Source organism: Apodemus sylvaticus, chromosome 1, assembly GCF_947179515.1.
Source record: "Apodemus sylvaticus chromosome 1, mApoSyl1.1, whole genome shotgun sequence".
Taxonomy (NCBI): Eukaryota; Metazoa; Chordata; class Mammalia; order Rodentia; family Muridae; genus Apodemus; species Apodemus sylvaticus.
In genome coordinates, this window is record NC_067472.1 from 65,519,586 (window position 1) to 65,544,317 (window position 24,732).

The window sequence follows — 24,732 nt, forward strand, 5'->3', positions numbered from 1 at the left end:
CACTGAATAGCTAGTCCAAAGTGAGCCTGCGGTTCCTGGATTGCAGGTCAAAATCCCAGACCTTGTAAGCTTACTGCCACAGCAAACTGATAACCACAGAACCACTCAAACAGGCAGTTCCTGACTTCTGATTCCAGAAGAGTCAGATGACCGGCCACCCTTCCCAAATGCATGAGCTACTGCAGGTCCTGAGCATATGTATACAGAGATTATATATCAGTTCTCTCCTGATCCTTGAGAGTTGAGACTGGGCTTTGAGCTCTGGGACAGCACAGGTTGTAGCTAGCTACTCAGAGTTATCTGCTTCAGGCTAATGTCTGTGAGGCTCCTGCTGCCTCACTGGGAAATACACAATCATTTAGTCTGTGTTTCCGGTTTGTCAACTCATGAAGTCACCTCTGAACCACTGGGACCAGTCTCTCTCTTGTCCCAATCCAGGATCTGACTGTATACCTATATCTCTTCTCAAGGACACCTTGTCGCCTGGGCTGGGAGAAGTCAAACCAGTAAACAAGTCAAACAAGTCAGGCCAGATACCAGCGACATGGTTTCTGTGCTCTGCAGCCCTGAGCCAGAGTCTCACTTGGTAGCTGTGGCGGGCCTAGAACTCTATGTGGACAAGACTGGCCTTGAATTCACAGAGATATGTTTGCCTCTGCTTCCTGAGCTCTGGGATTATTGATGTGTGCCACCATGCCCAGCCTGTGTGTTTATGATTCTCCGATATGAGCCTGTTATGTGTCCCCTAAGACGTGTGAAGCAAGTTATTCAGGGCAAGCACTTCAAAGAACTTGTACAAACCTCCACAGCTTTCAGCTCTTCCATGACCTCAGCAATCTTTGCAGGCAAGATTCTCCAGGCCTGAGAAGGAAGCACTGGTGAGAGAAGTGTGGCCCTGTGGGCTTGCCCGTACCCTTAGCCCCTGAGTCCCACGTGACGCACAGGGGACTGCCTCACGGCTAGGTGCTCCAGCCCGCCCAGGATTTGCATGGCCGTTGCAAAGTTCCTCTGTTCGTAGCAAGATTTTGCAATCAGCAGGAATTTGGACAGCAAGTTCACCTGCAGCTGAAATGAGAAAATGGTGCTCAAGTGTCTGTAAAGACAAACGGGGAGAGTGCAGCTCAGTGGTAGAGCTCAGCCGGTGCAAGCTTGCAACGGGCAGTAAGCATGGGTCCCAGGGACCAACATAACCAAAGCAGATAAAACCAGACAAGACAACTGAGACCCGTTGGAATAGCTGATCCTCAAGGCCCTGAGCCTTACTTGTTCAAAAAGAAAGTGGCAGCCGGGCAGTGGTGGCACACACCTTTAATCCCAGCATTTGGGAGGCAGAGGCAGGCGGATTTCTGAGTTCGAGACCAGCCTGGTCTACAGAGTGAGTTCCAGGACAGGGCTACACAGAGAAACCCTGTCTCGAAAAACCAAAAAAAAAAAAAAAAAAAAAAAAAAAAAAAAAAAAAAAAAGAAAGAAAGAAAGAAAGAAAGAAAGAAAGAAAGAAGGTGGCAGGTAGATGCAGAGCTCCAGAGTATTCCCTGTGAGTAGCTTGGGATGACTGTCTTATGTGATAGCTTGAGATAGCCCCTGAGCTCCCTGAACTCCCAGAACAACATCTAAATTACTCCCAGTGCCTTTGGTTGACTCCACTGTACTGCACATGTTTCAACAATGCTCTGGGACTATCAGTTCACAGGTGTAAGACTCGGTCTTGGGAGGGTTTTGGCACCACAGAAAGGAAAATGCAAAACATCAATACAATATGTATTTTAAAATGTGACAAGCTCACTGGTGGAAAGGATATGTGCAGCCTATGGCTCTTAGGGTCGTGTCTCCCAGTGAGATTTCCTGATTCATTGCTGAACACTGATCCTTCCTTCTTCTTCTTCTTTTTTTTTTTTTTTTTTTTTTTTTTGGTTTTTTAAATTTGTTTTTTTCGAGACAGGGTTTCTCTGTGTAACCCTGGCTATCCTGGAACTCACTCTGTAGACCAGGCTTGCCTCGAACTCAGAAATCCATCTGCCTGTGCCTCCCAGAGTGCTGGGATTACAAGCGTGCACCACCACTGCCTGGCTCTGTGAAATAATTTTTATCATTTTTCTTCTGGCCTTTGTACATCACAGTGGACCTTGTTGGCGACATGACTTTTTTCCTTTTCCTTTTCCTTTTCCTTCCCTTCCCTTCCTTCTTTCCTTCCTTCCTTTCTTCCTCTCTCTCCCTCTCCTTCCCTCCTTCCTTCCTTCCCTCCCTCCCTCCCTCCCTCCCTCCCTCCCTCCCTCCCTCCCTCCCTTCCTTCCTTCCTTCCTTCCTTCCTTCCTTCCTTCCTTCCTTCCTTCCTTCCTTCTTCTTCTTCTTTTTTTTTTTTTTTTTTGAGACAGGGTTTCTCTATATAGCCCTGGCTGTCCTGGAACTCACTCTGGAGACCAGGCTGGCCTCCAACTCAGAAATCCACCTGCCTCTGCCTCCCTAGTGCTGGGATTAAAGGTGTGTGCCACCACTGTCTGGCTTTCTCTCTCTCTCTCTCTCTCTCTCTCTCTCTCTCTCTCTCTCTCTCTCTCTCTCTTTCTCTTTCTCTTTCTCTCCTTCTCCAGGGTCTCTCTAGGCATCTCTGGCTGTAGTAGAACTTGTTATATAGATCATACTGGCATTAAACTCATAGAGATCCTCTTACCTCTGCTCTCTAATGCTAGGATAAAAGGCATACACCACCATACCCAGCCCTTGACACATTTTAATGACACAGGTGATGCTCAGAGCATCATAGCAAACTGGGTAGCCCAAGTCTTCTGCTGCTGTGCCTTGGCAGAAATATGGATGGTGGATTTGTATAGATAGTGTGAGTTTCATGCTGGGGGATCCCTGACCATTGGGGTTGAATTATCTTTTTTTTTTTTTGGATTTGGTTTTTTTCGAGACAGGGTCTCTCTGTGTAGCCCTGGCTGTCCTGGAACTCACTCTGTAGACCAGGCTGGCCTCAAACTCAGAGATCCGCCTGCCTCTGTCTCCCAGAGTGCTGGGGTTAAAGGGGTGTGTCACCACCGCCCGGCGGGGTTGAATTATCTTTAAGGGAGCTGTGGTCCTGGTGGTGATGGGTGCCTACTCAGTTTGAGGTCTCCACTTTTCCTACTGAAGAGGAAAAGATCTGCATTGCCTAGACAGAGCATGCCCAGTCAACCCTTCTGTCTGTCTGTCTGTCTGTCTGTCTGTCTGTCTGTCTGTGTGGGAAGGAACCCACTCGATCCCACCTTGTATTGACCTAAGGGATTAAATTAGAGACCTGGGTAAGGGTGCAGACCTTCAGGATTGGAAGGAGTCTGTCTTGAGAAGCTGCGGATATTGGCTCTTCCTGGGTGGCAACCTGGAAGGAGGTACTGACCCTATCGTGGAAGTCTATGGTCACTGTGCTGGCTAGATTTAGGTCAACTTGACACAAACTGTAGTCATCTGACAGGAGGAAACCTCCATTGAGAAAATGGTTGCCCAAGATTGGACTGTGGGCAGACTTGTACAGCATTTTCTTAGTTCATGATTGATGGGGAAGGGCCCAGTCCTTTGTGGGTGGTGCCACCTGTGGGCTGGTGATCCTGGGCTCTATAAGAAAGCAGACTGAACAAGCCATGATGAGCAAGCCAGTAAGCAGCACCCCTCCATAGCCTCTGCATCGGCTTCTGCCTGCAGGTTCCGGCCCTGCTTGAGCTCCTGTCCTGACTCCTTCAATTATGAACAGTGATAAGGAAGTGTAAGATAAATAAGCCCCTTTCTCACCAACTTGCTCTTTGGTCATGATGTTTTGTTCCAGTGATAAAAACACTAACTAAGACAGTCCCTTTCAGGCTGCCAGGACCTGCCTGTGAGCAGTCTGGGTCATACCCAGTCTAGCTCAAGGCCCATAGGACTTAAAGGGGAACTGGGATTAGGCCTGCAAATGCTAGGCCTTGACCTTGACCAGGTACTGAGCAAAATATTAGACTCCCACAAGCTGGCTGAGAGCCTGCAGTGTGAGATCTGCCTGGGAGGAATAGTGGCTCCCTGTTTAGCTAGGAAGATCACTGCCTTAGTACAAGCAGGGCAGCTCAGGGGGACAAAGAATCCCGTGAATAGACCCAGGGAAAGATGGGACAAGACAGCATGGTGATAGGTGTGTATTGTGACTGGACTCAGAGTGAGGGAGTATGCGTGAGAGAAACTGAGTAGGGGAATGGACACATGTGAGGAACAGTTATGTGCTTGTGGGGAACTATGTGAGAAGAAGTTTATGTTTGGGAGTCTGTGGGTATGAAGGAATACGATGAAGGACTATATGAATGTAAGGGACTGTGATGGACTGTGTGTGAGGAGCTAGGTGAGGAAATGAGTGTGAACAACTGTGCACTAGGGAGTTAGTGTGGGAACTTGTTGTGTAAGAGCCCTGTGGTGTGTGTGAAAGATCTGTATGAGGATTGCATGGGTGAGAGACTATCTATTGGATGGTTAATCCTATTGCTGACCAGATTGGACTGAGGAACACCTCAGTTCATAAAACTTATCTCTATATTTCCATTTCTATTGGCCATTAGAGTGCGAGGACTCTAGTCTAACGAATGGTTTATTCCACTGATGGATTCAAAATAGGAACAGTTTGACGAACTGTGGAAGGATGTGCTAGGCTGTGAAGGCATGTCTTTGAAGGATGTGTCTTGTTTTGGCTCCTTCTTGTCTCTGCTTTGTTTTGTTTTGTTTTGAGACAGGGTTTCTCTGTATAGCCCTGGCTGTTCTGGAACTCACTCTCTAGATCAGGCTGCTCTCAAACTCAGAAATCTGCCTGCCTCTGTCTCCCAAGTGCTGGGACTAAAGGCATACACCACCACCGCCCAGCCTTGTCTGTGCTTTATGTCTTGTCCCCCTTTGTGAGCTGCTCTGTCATGCCAGCCCTACCATGATGGACTGAAATCTCCAGAGCTATACACAAAATAAGTTGTTCCTCCTTTCCACTTGTTTACGTCAGGCATTCTGCTAGAGTTCCAGGGAAGCTGACAGCTGTGTAAAGAACAGTGTACAAGGGACTGTGAGGGTACGAAGGACTGTGTGTGTTGCACGTGACCAGTTGCAAAGAACTTTGTGGACTGTGTGTGTGAAGAACTGAGATTTGCGTCCATGAGACAGTTTCCTTTTCTCTTTCTCCCTTCCTGCCCTCCCAGCCCCCTTTGTGTGACTATATGTTGTGAGGGACCCTGTATAAAGGATTATGTGTGTAAAAAGAACTGAGTGCGTGACTGTGTGCATATAAGAGACTGTATAGTGCTCTGGTGGAGGTTTCATACATCCTGCTTTTCAAGAGGTCCACAGATCTGGATCAGTCTTGGTAGAAAGAGGAGACAGTATCAAGATGGGCTGTGACTACCGTGCACTCAGTGTTAGATGTAATCACTTCGCTCTTTCCATATTGCCTTGGGTTGACTATGGCGCTGAGACACAAAGTCATAGTGTGATTTCCTGCACCCAGAGAAGAGACTGATTGTGGTCTCACATGGGCCCTACCATACAGAACCCTGTAATTCATTTCAACCTCAGAGCCGGAGATATCTACCTTGGAGGTATGACTGGTCACAATTTCAGCAGCCACCCAGGTGCTGACATCATCTGCGTTTCTTAAGAGCTGTAGCAGATATTTGTCCTGGACGTAATTGGGTAGGAACAGACTGCAGGTTTTGGCAGAATGAGACTCAGAAGAGCTGGCTCTGGAAGAAAAATATAGTACATGTCACCTAGGGGTATGAGAATTCGTCCTGCCAAGCCCTGGGGCTGTGGGGCTTCTGTGTAGATGGAGGAAGCCAAAGCATCTTCCCTCAGCAGGAGAGCCAAGTGTCTCCCTTCAACCAGGAACATCCCTGGAGCCCTTTGGAGAATCCCCTCTCCCCAGGCCCTCCCAACAACCTTCAAAGCCAAGGGTCCCAGGGTCACCTGCAGGAGTGGACACTCACTTGGGAATGGCTGCACTTTTGTCCATGACACCCAGGGCTCGTGAATTTAGGAAGTGGACAGGGTGGCACTTTTGAAACAATTCCTGTCAGAGACAAAAAGCAGATAGTCAGCCCACTGTTGCCAAAGGCCGGATGTCCAAGACAGTGTCCCAAAGAGGCCTCCAGTAGTTTGAAGTCATCTGTGCAACCACAGATCAACCTGCGAAGTTGTCATGGCAGGGTTTGGAGAGCTCACTAGGTGCAGGGTTTGTCACACTGTTAAGGTCTGATGATAGTTACAAGGATCACCCAGTGCTGTCACCTGACTCATGACAGACCTGGGTAGGACCTGCCTGGGGCTCTGTGCTGAGGACAGGAACAGAGAGAGTAGTTGATCAGTGCCCAGGGCTGGGTAAGAATATGAGGACCTATTGGCAGGTGGATGCACAGTGCATGATGTTCTGTGTGCCCTGCGTATCTGGAGAGGAGAATCCTTCTGGGTTGGGTCTCTCTACTTTAAAGACAGAACTTGTGCACCCAGCAACCGGGTCCTTCCATCTTTCCCTCTATGGAGCATCTGCTGATGTCAGCACCAGAGCATCCCTGAGCCCACACCACGACACTAGCAGCTGGCCCAAATGTAGAGCTCTGTGTCCCCTTCCTGGTTTCCTGGCTCTTACACACCTGCTGCAGCAGTGTCAGCTGAGTGAAGAGCTGGTTGGTGCTGTACTCTGTCAAGAAGTAAGGACCTTTCTCACTGGCTTTGGCATAGGGGCCATAGAAGTCTTCGAAGAAGCACGGCTTAGGCAGAGCTGATGCAATGGTGTACTGGCGCTCCTTATGATGTGGCAGCACTAGCCCGTTGCCCCGAGGCAGCCTCCAGGAGAAACTCTGCAAATATGACAGGTGCTGCCCTCAAGGATGAGTAGGTCAGGCTAGATGTGGCAGGGAAAGGATAGACTGGTCCAACCTAGGACTCTTCAGACTGGTTCAAGTAAAGCCAGAGGGTAAGTGCCTTCCGTCGAGGCTTGTTGGCAGGACACTTGTCCTGATCACTTGGGCAGATCACCCATGCACTTTGCTTAGACTTTACGCTATCTTCTTGTAATTTTGGAAAGATCATTCACTGACCCCCAGTGGCTTCTTCTACTCAGGTCTCTGCCCTGGGTATCAGGAAGGTAAATTGAGGGAATTACAGTAGCACTCTGGCTAGGATAGAGTGAACCCTGCTAGTCCATGATTTTCCTTCCACGGGGCAGGAAGTGCCAGCCCAGTAGGGAAATGCCTAGGTCATGAATAAGGAGCACTTATGTGCATGAGAGAGAGAGAGAGACAGACACACACACACACACACACACACAGAACACATATCTAAAAGTGCATTTCTATATATGCACAAGTGCATGTCTTCATTGGGTATGTGTACATGCATGTTTTGTTTCTGCATATATGTATATGTGGATAGCTGTGCGTGCATCTCTACACATGCACATGCTATGTCTCCCAGAATGCACTACTGCCTAGAGAAACCTTCCCCAGGTCAGGTTCCCACCTTCCGGGTGATGCCATCCTCTGAAAGCCTCTTGCAGAGGGCATTAAAGGGTCTGGTGTCCTCCTCTGCCTCCTTAGGGTCCTCTAGGTCTGTACCTCGAGAGGCATTGTCAGCCCGCCGCTCAGTGCCCACCTCTAAGAGGGCCAGCAGGTGCTCGGCAGTGCCATCTAGAGGCAGGATCTAGGCAGAAGCAAGGGTTGTCAACTGTTGTTCCTGGGACAAGGCAGTGGTTTTCTCTGCCAGAGCCCAGGAGGCTGACCAGGTTAGCCAGCACAGCTTTCACCTTGGAAGAGATGAAGTCCTCCAGCTGTCCCAGCAGCCCCGCGTTTCTTATGAAATCCACGGTGTAGCAGTCTTCCACCCAGGCCTGCAGGACACAGAGGCTCCGCCTGTAGATCTTGGAAAAGGTCGAGGTAGGATCCTGGTGAGCCCTGGAGGCAGATGGCAAGGCTCAGCATGGGCATGTGAAGGGTGAGGAGGACAGGGGGGGTCCAAGTGATGACGGTGGAGGACAGAGTACTCCGCTCATGCTCACCATCACTCTCTCTGGGTCCCAATCTGAGTCCCCCACTCCTACCCCAATCTGCTGGCCAGGGTGCCCTATAGAAACAAGCTATAGGGTTCACTGGCTTCTTTCCATTTGGCCTATTCTTGCCAGGCTAGTGAGCTCATCTCTCGCTTGTCTTCTTGCTTGGGCCTCTGCTACCCCCTGCTTTCTTAAGGAAGTAAGCAGTAAGGGCCCTTCCAGTGTTCTTCCCCACTCTAGCACAAAGACCCTAGCTGTCCTTCCCAGCTGGGTTCCTTTACCCATGATCCCTCAGTCCTGCTATCTTGCCCTGACCTTTCCCAGGGACACTTCACCTGTAACCTGTCAGAGCCCTTCCAAGGCTAAATAAAGTGCCCCCAAATCCCACCGCTATTGGCCAGGAGCTCATGCAGTGGTACCTGGACAGGGTGCTGCTGATGCGGTCCAGGAGGAAGTGCAGGAAGTCGTGCGGTGTGCAAAAGTACCGGAAAGTGTAGAGAAACTGCTGCACGTAGCCCTCGAGGAAAGCATCACTGAGGGTAGAATGTGGTATTGGGCCTTGGGCCTAGGCCAGCTTGGACCCTACCTGCAGCCTTGCCCAGCAGTGAGTGAGTGTGCCTGTGATTCTAAGTGCATATGTGAATATGTATGTGTACTGCAACTTCTCAGTGTGTGTGGCTTCTTATTGTGTGTATGTGTGTGTGCATGTGTGTGTGCAGCTTCTCAGTGTGTGTGTGTAGCTTCTTATTGTGTGTATGTGTGTGTGTGTGCATGTGTGTGTGTGCAGCTTCTCAGTGTGTGTGCAGCTTCTCACTGTGTACGTGTATATGTGCATGTGAGTTTGTCACATCTCACTGAACATCCCTATCCAGGGCAGGTACTCCCCAGAAAGCCTCATGCAGGGGACACTAACAGGATCTGAGGACTCTTCCTGACATGGGGCAAGCAGTGCAGCCCTTGGTTCTCAGGCTGTTACCAAAGCAGTGCTCACACTCAGGGAGACAGAGGCCATAGAAATAATACAGGCAGTACTCTGTGTCCATTATGACATTATTTGATTAGTGATTTGGATCCAGGTGGTACCTTAGAGGCTCCTGAAGATGGTATGTCAACCTAGAAGCCTGGCCCAGGCTCTCCCACAGTGCTGCTTGGCCACACCCTGTGACCCAGTACCAGGGCTAGAGGGGGTCTTCTGGGGGATGTGACAGACTGCTCTGACTAGCAGCTTGGCCATGCAGTAAGTGGAAACTAACACACACAAGACTAAATTCCAGCAAGTCTCTAAATAATTGCACAGCCCACATCAGACAAAGCTTTCCTTGCTTTTCTCCGTGTTCTTAAAATCTTGTATATCAGGGTGAGAGAGTCCTTTGGGTGCACCTGACACACCTGGAGTAGAGGTAGGCCATGAGTCCCAGGGGTGTGCCAGCCTGGAGGATGCGAGCCTTCTTCTGCCGGCCGCTGCACGGGTGCTTGTTGACGTTATAGAAGATGAGGGAAGAAGACTCATCCAGGGGGCTGAAATCCAGTGTGTCACAGGGAGCTGCTGCGATGTTCACAATCACTGGCAGAGCACAGGGCTCCAGCCCCCAGCGCTCTGCATACATGACCTGTGGGGAAAGGAAGCGAATTATGGCTGACCACTGTGTGCGTGTCTGTGGGTCACTTTGCTACTGACCCAGGAATGGCAGGGATTCTCAGTACTTTGACCCCTTACATAGGGCCCATGGGCATGACCTAATGTGTCTCGATTCCTGTGAATCAATGACTGAAGAAACCCCATCTGAGGCCCGGTTCTCATTCTGGAATTAGGGAAGGATAGACAACTACTTGCCTGGAGGTATTTCTTGACCAGGCCCAGGAACTGCACCTTGGATTTCATTTCATCTAGCTGTCCTCGGAGTTTAGACAACATGGTCCTTACCTCAGAGCCTGTAGGCAGAGCAGAGTCAGCACATGGTACTCAGGAGGCACAAAGCACCTCGTTTGTGGCAGGTAGCTAGCTGTACGGTGTTACCTTTGTTCCGTTTTTCCTTCTGTAAGAGTTTCTGGTAAAACTTTAGGGTCTTCCTGTAGTTTCTCTTCTCTATCATGAGCTGCTGCTCCAGCTCCTAAGAAGAAGCACAACATGTGAAGCTTGAGCAACTGTAGGCTCAGGAACCACTTGCCTTCTATACAAGATGTAGATACAGCAGGCGCATCTGCCCAGCGAGCTGCCTGAGCGGCCACGGGAGGTACAGGTGTGTGTTAGGGCCCGAGCCGTTTGGCTGGCATAAGAAGGGCAGAGGAAATGAATGAGGGAACACCTCAGGAGTGGGCTCCAGGGGTTCACCTCAAAACAAGCACTCAATCCCTCAAGGATGCCAGACTCTGCCAGTGCCCATGGCCTGACTGCCGAAAGGGGAGGCACAGTGAAGATCCTTATGCCCAATATCTTTTTTTTAAAAGGTTTATTTATTTATTGTATGTAAGTACACTGTAGCTATCTTCAGACACACCAGAAGAGGGCGTCAGATCTCATTACAGATAATTGTGAGCCACCATGTGTTGCTGGGATTTGAACTCAGGACCTTTGGAAGAGTAGTCAGTGCCCTTAACCGCTGAGCCATCTCTCCAGCCCCCTGCCCAGTCTCCTTAAGGGAGCGGTTCTCAACCTGTGGGTCACAACTCCATTGGGGTTCAATCGACACTTTCACAGGACAGGGGTTGTGCATCAGATATCCTGCACATCAGATATTTGTATTAAACTTTATAACGGTAGCAGAATTATAGTTATAAAGTGGCAATGAAGTAATTCTATAGTCAGGAGAGGCACCACAACATGAGGAACTGTATTAAAGGGTCGCAGCATTAGGAAGGTTGAGAACCCCTGACCTAAGATGTGGTGCAGTCTTAAGGTGTGTCTGTTTCCTGAGGTATCCCTCCCCTCATCCACCAGGTTGGCCCCACCTGGTTGCTTCTGGAGAGTTCTCTAGACTCCATCTCAGAAGGGCCAGGGGCAAACCTTTTTGTGGCTTCCCTGTTTTGGGGATCAGCTGCAGAATCGGGATCTACAAATACAAAGGCTTATTCAGTAAGCAAAGGCAGGCCCTGTAAGTATAGCCGGAAAGCCCCTCTAACTGCCTCTAGTCTCCCTGGCTAGTACAGGCTCAGTGTAGACTGCCTTTCTACTCTGGCCAATGGGAGCCCCTCTCCAGGGCCCTGCCCTTGTCAGGGGGACACAGAGATGATCTTATGGACAGGGGGCTTGGATATGTGGTCACCATGTCCCTGCACCTCATGAGAATGAGCTGCAGTTCTGGTGTCTGCTGCCTATTTGAACACATAGGCTACAGTATTTCTTTTTTTCTCTTTTTTTCTTTTTCTTTTCTTTTCTTTTCTTTTCTTTTTTTTTTTTTTTTTTTGAGACAGGGTTTCTCTGTATAGCCTTGGCTGTCCTGGAACTCACTCTGTAGACCACGCTGGCCTCGAACTCAGAAATCTGCCTGCCTCTGCCTCTCAAGTGCTGGAATTAAAGGTGTGCGCCACCACTGCCCTCCTCATTATGTCTCTTAGGCTGGTGTACAATTCATTGTGAAGTCCAGTCTGTCCTTGAACTCAAGGTCTTCCTGTCTTAGCTTTCCTGTGTCGCAGTTACAAGTGTGCACCGCATGCTCACCTGAGACGCTGCCTCCCTTCTTTACTTCTTACAGTGAATTTTGTTCATTATTCTGGGGGCTATGTCCATCAGGGCAGGGAAGGTTGGGTGGCAAGGGCAGGACGTAGCTGGTCACACCACATCCATAGTCAAGCCGCAGACAGGGTTGGGAGGCTGTGTCTTTCTTTTTAAGTTATGCTTAAAGAAGCCCAGCCATGTGAATTTCTTTACTGTGCAGGTGAACCTCCAAATCTTGCTTTGAGAATCCACTGTGGAGGTTGGCTAGGCAGCTGCAGTCTCACTGTGAAGCTTTAGACTTTTGGGTTCTGTTCCAGCTCACTACAGACAGGGTGTGGATCCCCAGAAAGAAACTAGAGAAAACAGACTTGAACTATACAAGGTCTCCACTCATGGCTAGTACTCGATGAAGAAGCCAGTGCGATGCTGTCCCAGACTGCTGGGACACTGCTGTCCCATGTCAGCTCCTGGGGGAAGAGTCTGGGCTCTGCCATCACACATTTGGCTTCAAATCTGGCTTCCACTGGATGGACAGCTGGCCAGTTTCTCCTTGCCATCAGGAATTAGAGCCAGGCTTGGGATGCAGTATGGAACACTTGCCCTGTCCTCGGGCTTCCTACATGGATCCACTCGATATCTGAGGATGTCTAGATTAGTAAAGGCAACTAAGAGGGAAATGTCAAGTCCTCAGTCACATGGGCCACCGTTTGAGTGGTCAGCAGCTAGCTACCTGTGGCTGGAGGCTCTCCTGAGGACAGTGCATATCTAGGATAGCTAGTCAATAGGGGGTCAATATCTAGGATAGCTGGTTCAATATGCTGGAAGCTGTGATCTGCTGTCTGTTGGTTTGAATGGGGCCTGAGATCTGAGGGTCTCTACAGCTGTCTGCTCATATACTGTTGTGATCCTGGTACCCTTCTGGGGTCAGGTTGTGAGCACTGAGGCATTAGGGAATCAGGCTCTTATGAACTCATTAAAGTTGGTGTCGGGTTGTAGTTAGTTTGACATTTGTCAGAACCACTTTGCTTGATACTCAGTGGTAATCAGATCGAGTTTTGTTTTTAAATAGAGTACTGTTTTAAATGATTTTTTTTGGGGGGGGGTCTGGTCTGACAGACTAGCAGCTGCCCCTGTAGGTCCTTCACTCTTTTTTTTTTTTAAAGATTTATTTATTTATTATATGTAAGTACACTGTAGCTGTCTTCAGACACTCCAGAAGAGGTTTCAGAACTCATTACAGATGGTTGTGAGCCACCATGTGGTTGCTGGGATTTGAACTCAGGACCTTCGGGAGAGCAGTCAGTGCTCTTAACCGCTGAGCCATCTCTCCAGCCCCTGTTTTAAATGATTTTAGAGAAGTGTACATGACCTAAAATTCACTCAGCATATAGGATGATGGAGAAGATAACAGTGTTGGCCTCCCTGTGACACTCATCCTCTGGTAGATGCACTGGCTGACTCTGTCACAAAATCTAAGTTAAGAAGAAAGGGTGGTTGGGGCTGGAGAGATGGCTCAGTGGTTAAGAGAACTCACTGCTCTTCCAGAGGTCCTGAGTTCAATTCCCAGCAACCACATGGTGGCTCACAACCATCTGTGATGGGGTCTGATGCCCTCTTCTGGGGTGACTGAAGAGAGCAATGGTGAATACATAAAATAAATAAATAAATCTTTCAAAAAAAGAAAAGAAAAGAAAGGGCAGTGTAAGTTTAACTTTTGCCTATGGCGAGATTTGACCCTGAATTTGTTATAAAACTTAGAAGATTGGTTTCTTAGAGGAAGAAAAGAATGATTTGAGGAATAATTTAATCAGGAAGGGTTTAGTTAGGTATATATGTATGTGTGTGTGCACATGCATAGTGCATAGTGTATATGTGTGTGTCTGTGTGTGTTTGTGTGTGTGAGTGTATCAACCACCAGAGGGAAGCAGAGTCACCAGGAACGATAGACAAAAAGAAGATGCCTATAGGGGGCTGGAGAGATGGCTCAGCGGTTACGAACACTGACTGTTCTTCTAGAAGTCTTGAGTTCAATTCCCAGCAACCACATGGTGGCTCACAACCATTGTAAAGTGATCTGATGCCCTTTTCTGGTGTGTCTGAATACAGCTACAATGTACTTATACATATAAAATAAACAAATCATTCTTTTTTTAAAAAAAGAAGATAACGATAAACTGAAACCCAGCACTCCCCTAAATGCCCAAAGCAAGGCCTATTTGACTAGACCTAGGCCAGAATGCTGGCGTGGCAGTGGCTGCCTGTCTGAAGTGTGGAGGTGCCTGCAGCTCGCATACGCCATACACATCCATGCTAAGGCTGCTCCCCTCCCCCTCCCAGCAGTGGGCCTACCTGCATGTGCAGCACCTCCAGAACTGTTAGAGTTCTGTATACTACGCTGGCTAGCCTTGACTGCTAAAGTCAGGACTGCTTTCTTCCCATTAACCAGGGAAGAGCCTTGTCTTTTCCTAGTGCCACCTGCCAGAGAAACCCTTGCTGACCCCACTAACACCATGTCCAGCCTAAACTTGCTGCAGGCATGATACTTCTGGTGTTTTCTCTCACCTAGGGGTTAAGATCCCATAGGGGAAGAGATTCCTGCACCTGCAGCCATGTGTGGTAGATTTAACCCAATACTCAGCATGCTCACAAAGACCAAGTGACCCCTGACTACTGTCATCTGGGACCCACAGGCACAGCTAACAGGAAAGAAAAGTCACTCTCTGCTTCCCAGCTGTGAAAACATGTACCCACATTGTAGAACCTCTAATATAAGCTAAAGGGAGCTGGGCCCTCCAGAGTGGAAGAATATTGAGAATGGACACCTTCTGGAAAGCCTTTTTGTCAGAGTCCTGTCATTGGCCTGTCAGGGCCTAAGTGGCCTGAAGGTCTTGCCTGAAAAAAGCATCCTTGCTCATGGTGTTCCTAAGGCTACAAATGCCCTCCCAACACACAATGGGTAGGTTCCCTGGACTCACCGGACTCTGGGCTTCCAGTTCTGTGTGCCCATTGGCCTTCTGCCTCTCCAGATCCTTCACGTAGTTGTAGACATCGGCTCCAAAGCAGTCAGCCTCATAGAAGGCACTGGACCAGCCAGGGCTGCAGTTCTGGAAATCAGCTGCACCTGGGTACACAGCTGGACCACCATCCTCCGATCTAGCTAGCCGGGCCACTGTGTCTGAGGCATTGCTGGTTGACTCCTGGCTTGGACCTGGCTGCCCATCCACTTCAGCCTCTGGTTGCTGCTCTCGTGTGACTTTTATTGACTTCTGAGACCGGAATCCAACCTCAAAGTTTCCCTGAGAGAGCGTGTCGGAGTCTATATCTGATAGTGCTGTGGGCGAGCAGGGCCCCCCACTACCCCAGGTCGAGGTTGGCTTCTCCTTGCCTTGAAAGAAAGATAATGGTCAGCGGTAGCACCTCCGCCTCAGGCTGTGAAGGAAACCCACACACCCTCATCAAGGATCCTAGCCAGCCATGGCTGTTGTGTTAGGTGGAACTGAGAGGGCCTTCAGGAAACACTGAGGTGCTTGTGAAGAGACAGGCTTAGCCAGGACCAGCTCCCCGAAGTATTCATCCTGCTTCAGATTTCTCTGAGACTTGGACTCTCCTCTACTAGAACTGATTCCAACAAAGACCTGTTCCCTCTGGTCCCATCTGCTCATCTGGAGCATTTAAAAACTAAACCTTGCTCACTACTTACAGTCCAGATACAAACCTGTCAGGCTACTGCTTGGAACTCTGCCAACTCCAGAAGCTTCTCTCTGTGCCAGTAGCCTTCTGACTCCTTGGCCATCAGGAGCAGGTAGACTTCCTGCCCAAGACGTGCTTACCTGCCCCTTGATTTACTTAAATAGGGATGAAGCCACCAACATGGTCTTAATCACAGTTAGTAGACAGACCCATGTAATCACTTGTTCCTAGAGACCACCACATGGCTGGCTGGCCTCCCTTCCTCAAACTACTTGTTGAGGTATTTGCTTTTGGAGACAGGGTCTCCCTATGTAGTCCTTGTGGTCCTGGAGCTTGCTATGTAGGAGAGGCTGGTCGTGAACTCTCAGAGATCATATTGTCTGCACCTCCTGAGTACTGATATTAAAAGTGTGCATCACTAGGCCCAGATCCTTGAATTTTAAGTTGATTTGTTGTTCTGGCTAAGAATCTAGAAGGCCAGCTCTGGTGTCTAAGTGGCTTTTACTTTCATAGATGTGAAGAGTCACCATGTCAGCTATTGAAGGGACAGAAAACTGTCCCCTGATAGCCCATGCCCTAAAGTCTGGGCTTCTTGTATATCTCCCAGCACAGGGCTGTCTTTGACAACAGAAGTCTTCCTGCAGCTGTTCAGGGGACCCCACCGAGAATAGTTCTTGCCTGATCTCATGATGCAGGCCATGTCTCTTACCAAGTCCATGCAGGGAAGGCCTTTTGCTGGACAGTGAGCATCTGCTGGGTGAATGTTCTGGCTGGGATCCAGGCTCCTCAGAAGTGCTGGTAATGAGAGCATCAGTCAGTCCCCCCTCCCTCATTTGGATGAGACCTAGGCCTTGTGCAGAGAGGTCCCAGCATGGAGTATCACCAGAGCACATTGAGTAGGACAGCACCCTGATGTCTCCCTGGTGTCAGAAACCCCATGGATAGTGGCTCCACAGTGCCACTTGAAAGAGGTTGGTTGTAGTCAAGGGATCCTTCTCAGAGCCGTGGAAATGCTGTGGAATTGGGTACAGGATGGGGAAAGTGCACTTGCCTGTAGTTATTTATTTATTTGACTTTATTAGGGTCTTATATCATGTGGCCCTGGCTAACCTGAAACTCAATATGTAAAACATCCAGCCTCAAACGATGGTGATGCTTTTGCCCCTGTCTTCAAAGTACTAGAATTACAAATGTTTGCCACCATGCCTGGCTGCCTATTGCAATTTTTACTGCTAAGTAGAACTGGGCCAGGCAGTGGTGACACATGCCTTTAATCCCAGCACTCAGGAGGCAGAGGCAAGTGGATCTCTGTGAGTTCAAGGCCAGCCAGGAAACCCTGTCTCAGAAAAAAAAAAAACATAGAAACACAAAAGACAAAGTTGAACTGACAGTCTCAGTGGCCCTCCCCCTCCTGCTCCTGTCCCCAGCCATGAACACCAGCAACAATCACAAGCAGCACCGTGGAGTTGCCCTTGGCTGTACTGGGGCTGCCAGAGGGAAGGGGATGACTCTAGGCACTGAGCCTACATACAGGGTTTGGTGGCTTGGTTTACCCAGAACGCTAGAAGGGGAAGGGTGGGCAAAGATACTTACCTCTCAGAGGGTGAGGCTGGCCCATTGACCACCTTGAAGAGATTCTTCAGCAGCTGCTCATCCCAATATAGGTCACAGAACTTCTCAGATATGGCGCCACAGAAGGTGGCGAAGGTGAGGTCTTTCAAGGCGTAAATATACTCCCCTGGTTTACAAAGGATAGATGGGTCAATCAGGTTACACATGGAAGGCTTTCTGGTTCCCTTGCACTTGATCACTGGGAAGTCGCCTCAGAGCTTTGGAGTGGAAGAGTTACTGGCTCCAAGTTGGAAGCTGCCTTTGTTTGTCCTGACTGACCCCAGCAGGACAGATGTGCAGTCCCCTGAGTCCCCTTTATACTGACACTCTCTAGACTAGGTCTGCCTCCCTCAAACTCTCCCTTGTCTTGGGCTTCCAGGGTAGGCCTTGTGGCGTTCATACCCATGATCAGAGCCTCTAGCCCGTTGTCCATGTAGCCATCGAAGGCAAATTCCTCCTGGATGAGGCGCATGGCTTCCTGCAGCGAGGGGCAGGCTGTCATCTTAGGCGGGGATGAGGTTTCTACACTGGATGGACAGAGCTTGCGGTCTGCTGGCCGAGGCTTCTCAGGATGGCCATCCGGGCCCCTAGGACTGCTTGGACTCGCTGCAGCCTTACCCCTGGGTGGCTTGCATGGGTGTCGAGAGCCTTGGCTGGCTGAGGTGGGCCCTGGGGGCACAGTGGTGCCTAGTGGTCCCTGACCATCTGGCCTGTGCTCAGGGGGCAGGGAAGAGGCCGGAGAGCTGGGCGTCCCTGATAATCCCTTTTGCTGGGTGACCAGAGCAGGGCTATGGGGGCAGGAACATTCTGTGGCCGAACTGTGGGGCACTGAGTCACCAGAAGGGGCTGGAGTTGCTCCCTGCAGCTCTGGGTCAGGTGGCAGCTGGTCGGACATCTTTAGGTCAGTGTCCTCAACAAGTTCCAGGACTGCCTGCTTTCTTGTCCCCTCCCTGTCCAGATGGCCACTTCCCTCTTTGGGTTTCTCTTTTGACTCTGAGGACAAGGCAAGCTGGTCTCTGTAGAGAGAGATGAGCACTCAGGAGGGCCACCTGTGCCTGGGGCCTCTGCCAGCAGGGAGTGGGGACACTCACCTGGTAATACCTGTGTCCTCAGCCAGGACTATGGGCTTAAAGTGAGTGGCCTCAGAGATGAAGGCTGCTGGAAGCTCACACGCTTCTTTGCAACAGGGGGGTAGACCAGGCACAGGCCCGGGGACAGCGACCAGCTTGGTATCATTGCTGACCTGCAGGAAGCCTAGGGACAGCAGGTAGAAGCAGGGACAAACAGGGAAACGAGAGAGGAAGCAGTGGGGGAGGTCAGCAGATACTTTGGAGGACTCCACACTAAGGTCCCACAGGTGGGCACTGCAGATGCCCAGAGGCTCTTCTATATTAAGCTCAGCCCAGGAGCCTATAGGTGTGTGTATGGGCGTGTGCATGACAGTGCCTGGAAGAGCTCTTGTGAGGAGACAGCACCACAGCTGGGAGGCTGAGATGCTGTTAAGATGGAGATCTAGTCTCCCTTGAGCCAGACAGTAGGATGACTGACTGGCTTACAGACAAGGCTGTGTGTTCACGAAGGACTGGGACTGGCTGGACAGAGCAGCTGCAGGACAGAGCAGCTGCAGGTTCTCAGTGCGGGAGGATAAGGCTTAGGTCAAGGCCACATGCTTAGACCCGATCATCCTGCTTTATGGGTAAAATGTGTTGCAAGTGTCCACTCAGGGCAGGACTATGATGGAGGACAGGGGTCAGCTATGGTTAGGGGGTATGGGGGCTGATGAGTAGGAAGGCTTGGGTAGGCCCACCTGGATTACTCTCAGGAGCAGGTGCCACGCTGGGTTTCAGTTCAACCACTGAGAAGGCATTCTGGAGGCCAATGGTCTCTTCCTCTGGGCGAACCTGGTGTGGAAGGCCATTAAAAGGTCAGTTGGGACCAACCGGGGCTGAGGGAGGAGGTATAGTATGGAGATTTGCTTGACAACCACCAGACACAGCTTCCAGCCTAGTGCAAGCTTTCTGTGGCTTGGGCGAGCTGGCACAGAGGGACTCAGAGCCACGGAGGCGCCTTCCGTGAAACTGGGGTGAAGCTTCTCATTCCTAGGGAAGGGGAAGCTAGTGGAGAAGCAATCCCCAAAGCCTCCCAGAGAACCCAGTGTTCCTGCCCACTGCTACCCTTAATCCTCAGGGCAGGATACCCATCTTCCAGATCTCCCACCCAGTTAGGTGCTAACGAGGTCCTATGCAAAGGTTGTGTGTGGAGCCCATAGAGGGGGCAGTCTTTCAAGACAAAGTGTTTGTATTGGCAGTGGTTGGCAGCACACCTCAGCAGGAGCTGCTGGGAAGATGGCTGCTCACTGCCCCTCCCCGAGAGTCCCTGTAAGCCTACAATGCAGCAGGGGACAAGCAGGGCCCTGTGGGTGCGAATAGGAGCACGAAAGAGACCCTGTGAATTTTGGGAAGCATCGTCTTGCCTTGAAGGTGGATGCCCGCAGGTGGGCTAGAATCTTGCTGCTGTCCATGCCTCGCTGAAGGAGGTAGCCGCTACACACCTGAAATGAAGGAGCCATCCCTGCAGGATCGTCCGGCAGGGCAGGCATGGGCTCTGCTGAACCCGCCCCATTTCTCCTGATACCGCAGGGAACATTTGTGACTAAGACCCTTAGCGTTTTTCTAAATAATTACAGTCCTGGCGTCTGGATTTCCTGTCATAGCTGTGAATAAAACTGATGAGCTGATGTGGAGTCTCAGAAAGCAAGGCTCAGGGGAGGCTGCCTGGGGAATTGAGAAGGCAGGGTGCTGGGAAGGAGGATGTGATTACAGAGTCACAGCAGGGTTGGATCAGAACCATGTACAAAATGTGGCAATCCCTAACATGCTATGCTGCCTGCACCAGAAGAGGAATTCTGTAGACAATTGTGGTGAACATTAGCTTCAGCATCAAGGACCCTACTGTCCTCCACCCTAACCCTTGAGGATGTGAGGAGGCCTGATCATTGTGAAGTTAGTTACCTTGATGGCCTCGGCTGCCGATGGTCTTTCTGAGGCATGGCGTCTGGCCATGTCCAGAAGGAGTGTCTTGAGTCGACGGGGCAGGGCCAGTTTGTGGTCTCGGGGTACGCTGAACTTGGCAGCTGTCCACAGAACTGCAGCCACACAGTACACAGAGGCCTGGGTGGTGGGGAGACAGGAGAGAGAGCAGTGTGGTTAGAGGAGATCACCCGGACTGACTGCTTCCACTCCAAGGCACAGTCCCCTCAGCTCAGTCGCCTGCCTAGTGCCTGGAGCCCCACGCTGGCTAGATATGTGGAGCCCAGGGTCATAGCCTGGGGCACTTACATGTTTAACAGAACCAGGCCTCTTCCTATCTCGTTTGGATTTTAGACACTGCAAAAGATACCATCTCCTTCCTCATGAGGACAGAAACTCAGTAGTTTGAGAACTAGTTACTCAGATATCATATACAGCCCGCCCAGCTGGGACTCCTTCCCGATTAGTAGTGTGCTGCTACCAATCAGCTCTGTACAGGCAGCCCTGTGAATTCACTGAGCAGACACTCTGTCCCTGATGGCGGGGTGAATAGCACAAGGTTTAAGGTGCTCTCGGTCAGACTGATGGCTCACACCAAATGCCCTCCCTACATTTTATTCAACTGCGTCATCTGTTGCCAGTGCAGGCTCCTCACACCTACCTGCCTGGGACAGTGTGGTGCGTCTTTTTTTGTTGTTGCTTTTTGTTTGTTTGTTTGTTTTTTTTGTTTTTAACTTTATGTATGTGAGTACACTGTCACTGTCTTTGGACACACCAGAAGAGGGCATCAGATCCAATTACAGATGGTTATGAGCCACCATGTGGTTGCTGGGATTTGAACTCAGGACCTCTGGAAGAGCAGTCAGTGCTCTTAACCACTGAGCCATCTCTCCAGCCCCAGTCGTGGGTCTTAATAAGTGTGTTCAAAGCAAAGCAGAACAGGGTACAGTGGCTCGCACCTTCAATCCCAGCACTTTGGAGGCTGAGGCAGGCAGATTTGAGAGTTCAAGGCTAGCCCGGGCTACCCTATTTCAAGACAATCAGATAAAACCAAAATTCTGGATGGAGGAAGTTCACTTTTTCCAAGGTCCTGGGCCACGCAGTGTAGAGTATATTTTGCTAACTGATTGTTAATCAGCTTTGTCTTTGCTGTGACAAACTCCTGAGAAGGAGAAGATAAAAGCGCGTTGTGAATGTCTGATGTCGCTAACATCCAGACACTCTTCTGCAGCCTTGGCTGCACTATCCTGTCAGGAGAGCATCATCACCTTACTGTCCTTGAGTCTCCAGGGCCCTTGAAACTCATCCGCTCTCTGCAAAAACATCATTCTGTGGACAACACCAGGGAGGCTGGGGCTGGAGCAGTAGCCTAACACTTGGACCATTACCGTAGCAATCTCTGAATATGTGCAAGGTTGATTTCAGTAAAATAATTCCAGGGAGACATTTTTTCTAGGCCAATCTTTGCAAGCAGATCAACCTGGCACGAAAGATCTCACAGAAGCCTGTGTGGGTGGAGTCCTGCCTATTCCTGAGATTCCCTCCAGGCATGTCCCCCAGTGTAGCCTTGGCTGTCATGGAACTGCCTGTGTAGACTAGGCTGACTTTGAACTCACAGAGATTCTCCTGCCTCTAATGCTGGGACTAGTGGTGTGCATCACCACTGCCCAGCGTTGGCTTCTTTTTAATGGTTGTAATCTTTTCAACAATTTCTTTCCTTGGCTCCTACTTTCCAGATGCTTCTGTTAGGGGCAAGTGTCTCAAACCTTTCCACTCCACTGTAAATTCTACTGAGAAGCACTCAGCAATAATCATGCCACAACCTAAACAATATGGTCTCTTGAACTTCCCGCCACAAAAGTAATAAGTCCATTACTTCTAAACTCAGTCTTATCAAAATTACTAACATGTACATGATAAATTATTTACCAGAATAGAATACGAGTGGCTTTGAATCCAGTTCCCAATAAGGTCCTCTTTGCACTTGAAACTGTATATACCCAGCCTTTTCTGGCTGCACGTCTGTCAGCATTTTGAACAGAACTTTTTTTTCTTCCTGGAATACTCACTCTGTAGATCCCACTGCCTCTGCCTCCCCTGTGCTAAGATTAAAGGATTGTGCCACCACTTCCAGGTAGCTCTAATCTTACAGCTTATCTAGGGCTTCTCTAATATGCCTTGTTCAATGCTTCCAAATAACCACAAATCACTTCCTAGAGCTTTAGAACCACTTTTCCAGGCATTCCGAGCAATTACCCCACATCTATAGTACCAGAGTTGCCTTTGTTAATTTTTTTTAAAAGAAAGATAATTTTTAAAAGATTAAGTTTATTATTCTGCCTGCGTATATGCCTGAATGCCAGAAGAGGGCACCAGATCCCATTATAAATGGAGGTAAGGAGCCGGGTGTGGTGGTGCATGCCTGTAATCCCAGCACTTGGGAGGCAGAGGCAAGTGGATTTCTGAGTTCGAGGCCAGCCTGGTCTACAAAGTGAGTTCCAGGACAGCCAGGGCTACACAGAGAAACCCTGTCTCCAAAACCAACACATACACAAACAAACAAACAAACAAACAAATAAATAAATGGAGGTGAGACACCTTGTGGTTGCTGAGAATTCAACTCAGAACCTCTGGAAGAGCCGTCAGTGTTCTCAACCCTGGAGCCATCTCTCCTGCCTGTTTTTTTGTTAAATTTTATATGAATGGGTTTTGCTTTTTGGCCTGTGCACCATGAGAATGTAGAGCCTTGGGAGGCCAGAAGAGGATGTCAGATCTCCTGAGACGAGAGTTACAAATTGTTGTGAGCCTCCACGTGGGTGCTGGGAATTGAAACCAGGTCCTCTAGAAGAGCAGCCAGTGCTCTTAACCTGAGGCATCTCTCCAGCCTACACCACTTTTTGTCTGGTTTGTTTGTTTGTTTGTTTTTGTTTTGTTTTTCAAGACAAGGTTTCTCTATTTAGCCCCTAAACTCTCAGAGATCCTCCTGCCTCTGTCTCTTGAGTGCTAGGGTTAAAGGTGTGCATTACCACCACCCTGCTTCCAGTGGATAGGACATGTGTGGAGGTCAGAGAGCAACTTGTGGGCATCTTTTCTCTTTTTCCATGTAGGTCCCTGGATATAGAACTCAGGTTGTCAGCCTCAACAGCAAGTGCTGAAGAAGTTTCCTCTATTTCTACTTTTCCTGAGTTTCTTCTTATTGTTAAAATAAAATTATAAGTGATTGTTTTGTTTTCTGTGTTAATTAATATAATAATGGGGTTTTCTTCTCTTTTCATTAATACATTATATAACACTGATTTTCAAGTATTGAAAAGACTGATTTTAATATCCCTAGAAGAAATCCTGCTTTTTCGTAGTATAGGATTGTTTTTACGTACTACTGAATTCTGTGTATATTCCAAGAGTACCGTTTTCATATTTATGATAGAAAAAAGATTGTACTCTGTCTAATTTGAGTATCAGGGTAAAATGAACTTTATAAACCCAAGCTGGGAAGTGATTTTCCTCATTTGTTTTCTGGATAAGATTGTGTAGGAAAAAGATTAGTCTTTCTTTACACATCAGTATAATTTTCTAGTAGAGCAGTGGTTCTCACCCTGTGGGTTAAGACCCCTTTGCAAACCCATATCTCTAAAATTTTACATTATGATTCATAACAGTAGCAATATTACAATTATGAAGTAGCAATGAAAATAACTTTATGGTTGGAGGTCACCACGACTTGTGTCGCTGTATTAAAGGGTCTCAGCATGAGGAAGGTTGAGAATCACTGTGCTAAAGAGTCTTCAAATTGTGAGCTCAAGTCCCTTGATAGCTTTGGGCCATCAATCACAACAACCTATTTCATGTTGGCTGAGCTGTGGAGTTTGTGTCCATCTCAGCCAAGCCTCTGAGTGCATGAAGAAGCTGCTTGAGGTGTCTCCTGCAGGTCTGGTGCCTGCAAATTCCCTCTGCCATTCCTGCTTTGGATACTCTCTCTTGCTTCACTTGCTCCCAATTCTGTCTGCCTCACCTGTCCTGTTTCTAGGGCGTCTCTCTGTCTACCAGACTGTTTCCTAGTGGCTTGTTTGCACAGTGGGTCATTGTCAACATCTTACAAGTCTGCATCCTGTTCGCCTCTCCCACTTGTGATTGTTTTAAGTATTTCCTCCACATACATCTATAAACAAATGAAGCTGTTATCCAACACCCTGGAGCAGTTATAGGAGAAGCTACCTGCTGTGGTAGCTGGGAATACAACTCTGACACTTACTCTGAGCCACGGAGACATCTCTCCAGCCCAGTCTTTATGCTACACACACACACACACACACACACACACACACACACACACAAAACTCCAAAACCGTATTATTATTGTGTGTGGATGGTGTGCATGTGCAGTGTGCATGCGCGCGTGTCTGTGTGTGTGTGTGTGTGTGTGTGTGTGTGTGTGTGTGTGTGTGTGTGTGTGTGAGGCAGAGGACAACTCTGATCTCTCCACAGAACCCTTGCATTCTAGGGCTTGAGCCCAGACTGCTGGGCTTTATGCAGCAAGCGCTTTAGCCACTGAATCATCTTGCCAGCCCAGTCTTTTGGCTCTTGAGAACGTGCAGGACTATTCTTGTCTGTGATACATTTTTAGTTCTTTTTGTTTTTCCTTGGGAGAACATCTTGACACATAGGGGTTTTGCAGAACAGAGGACTCTAGGTGAAAGGTTTCCACTTTTAAGTTCCTTCCATTAGGAAGGAACTC

General features: G+C 49.1%; 1 protein-coding gene across 1 annotated transcript in view; it reads right to left on the minus strand.

Annotated features, from left to right (window-relative positions):
- The window catches only part of Kndc1 (kinase non-catalytic C-lobe domain containing 1), a 47,353-nt gene that overhangs the window by 2,369 nt on the left and 20,252 nt on the right, over positions 1 to 24,732 (minus strand). Inside the window, exons 10-28 of the mRNA XM_052174207.1 lie at positions 19,980 to 20,138; positions 19,442 to 19,519; positions 18,776 to 18,869; positions 18,060 to 18,222; positions 17,371 to 17,984; positions 16,951 to 17,095; positions 16,067 to 16,152; positions 14,643 to 15,052; positions 10,030 to 10,123; positions 9,847 to 9,944; positions 9,402 to 9,622; positions 8,432 to 8,545; positions 7,770 to 7,917; positions 7,487 to 7,666; positions 6,619 to 6,825; positions 5,956 to 6,038; positions 5,562 to 5,712; positions 943 to 1,065; positions 802 to 861 (exon numbers count right to left, since the gene is read on the minus strand). Coding sequence (XP_052030167.1) covers positions 802 to 861; positions 943 to 1,065; positions 5,562 to 5,712; positions 5,956 to 6,038; positions 6,619 to 6,825; positions 7,487 to 7,666; positions 7,770 to 7,917; positions 8,432 to 8,545; positions 9,402 to 9,622; positions 9,847 to 9,944; positions 10,030 to 10,123; positions 14,643 to 15,052; positions 16,067 to 16,152; positions 16,951 to 17,095; positions 17,371 to 17,984; positions 18,060 to 18,222; positions 18,776 to 18,869; positions 19,442 to 19,519; positions 19,980 to 20,138 — 3,228 coding nt within the window. The remainder of the gene's footprint in view (positions 1 to 801; positions 862 to 942; positions 1,066 to 5,561; positions 5,713 to 5,955; positions 6,039 to 6,618; positions 6,826 to 7,486; positions 7,667 to 7,769; positions 7,918 to 8,431; positions 8,546 to 9,401; positions 9,623 to 9,846; positions 9,945 to 10,029; positions 10,124 to 14,642; positions 15,053 to 16,066; positions 16,153 to 16,950; positions 17,096 to 17,370; positions 17,985 to 18,059; positions 18,223 to 18,775; positions 18,870 to 19,441; positions 19,520 to 19,979; positions 20,139 to 24,732) is intronic.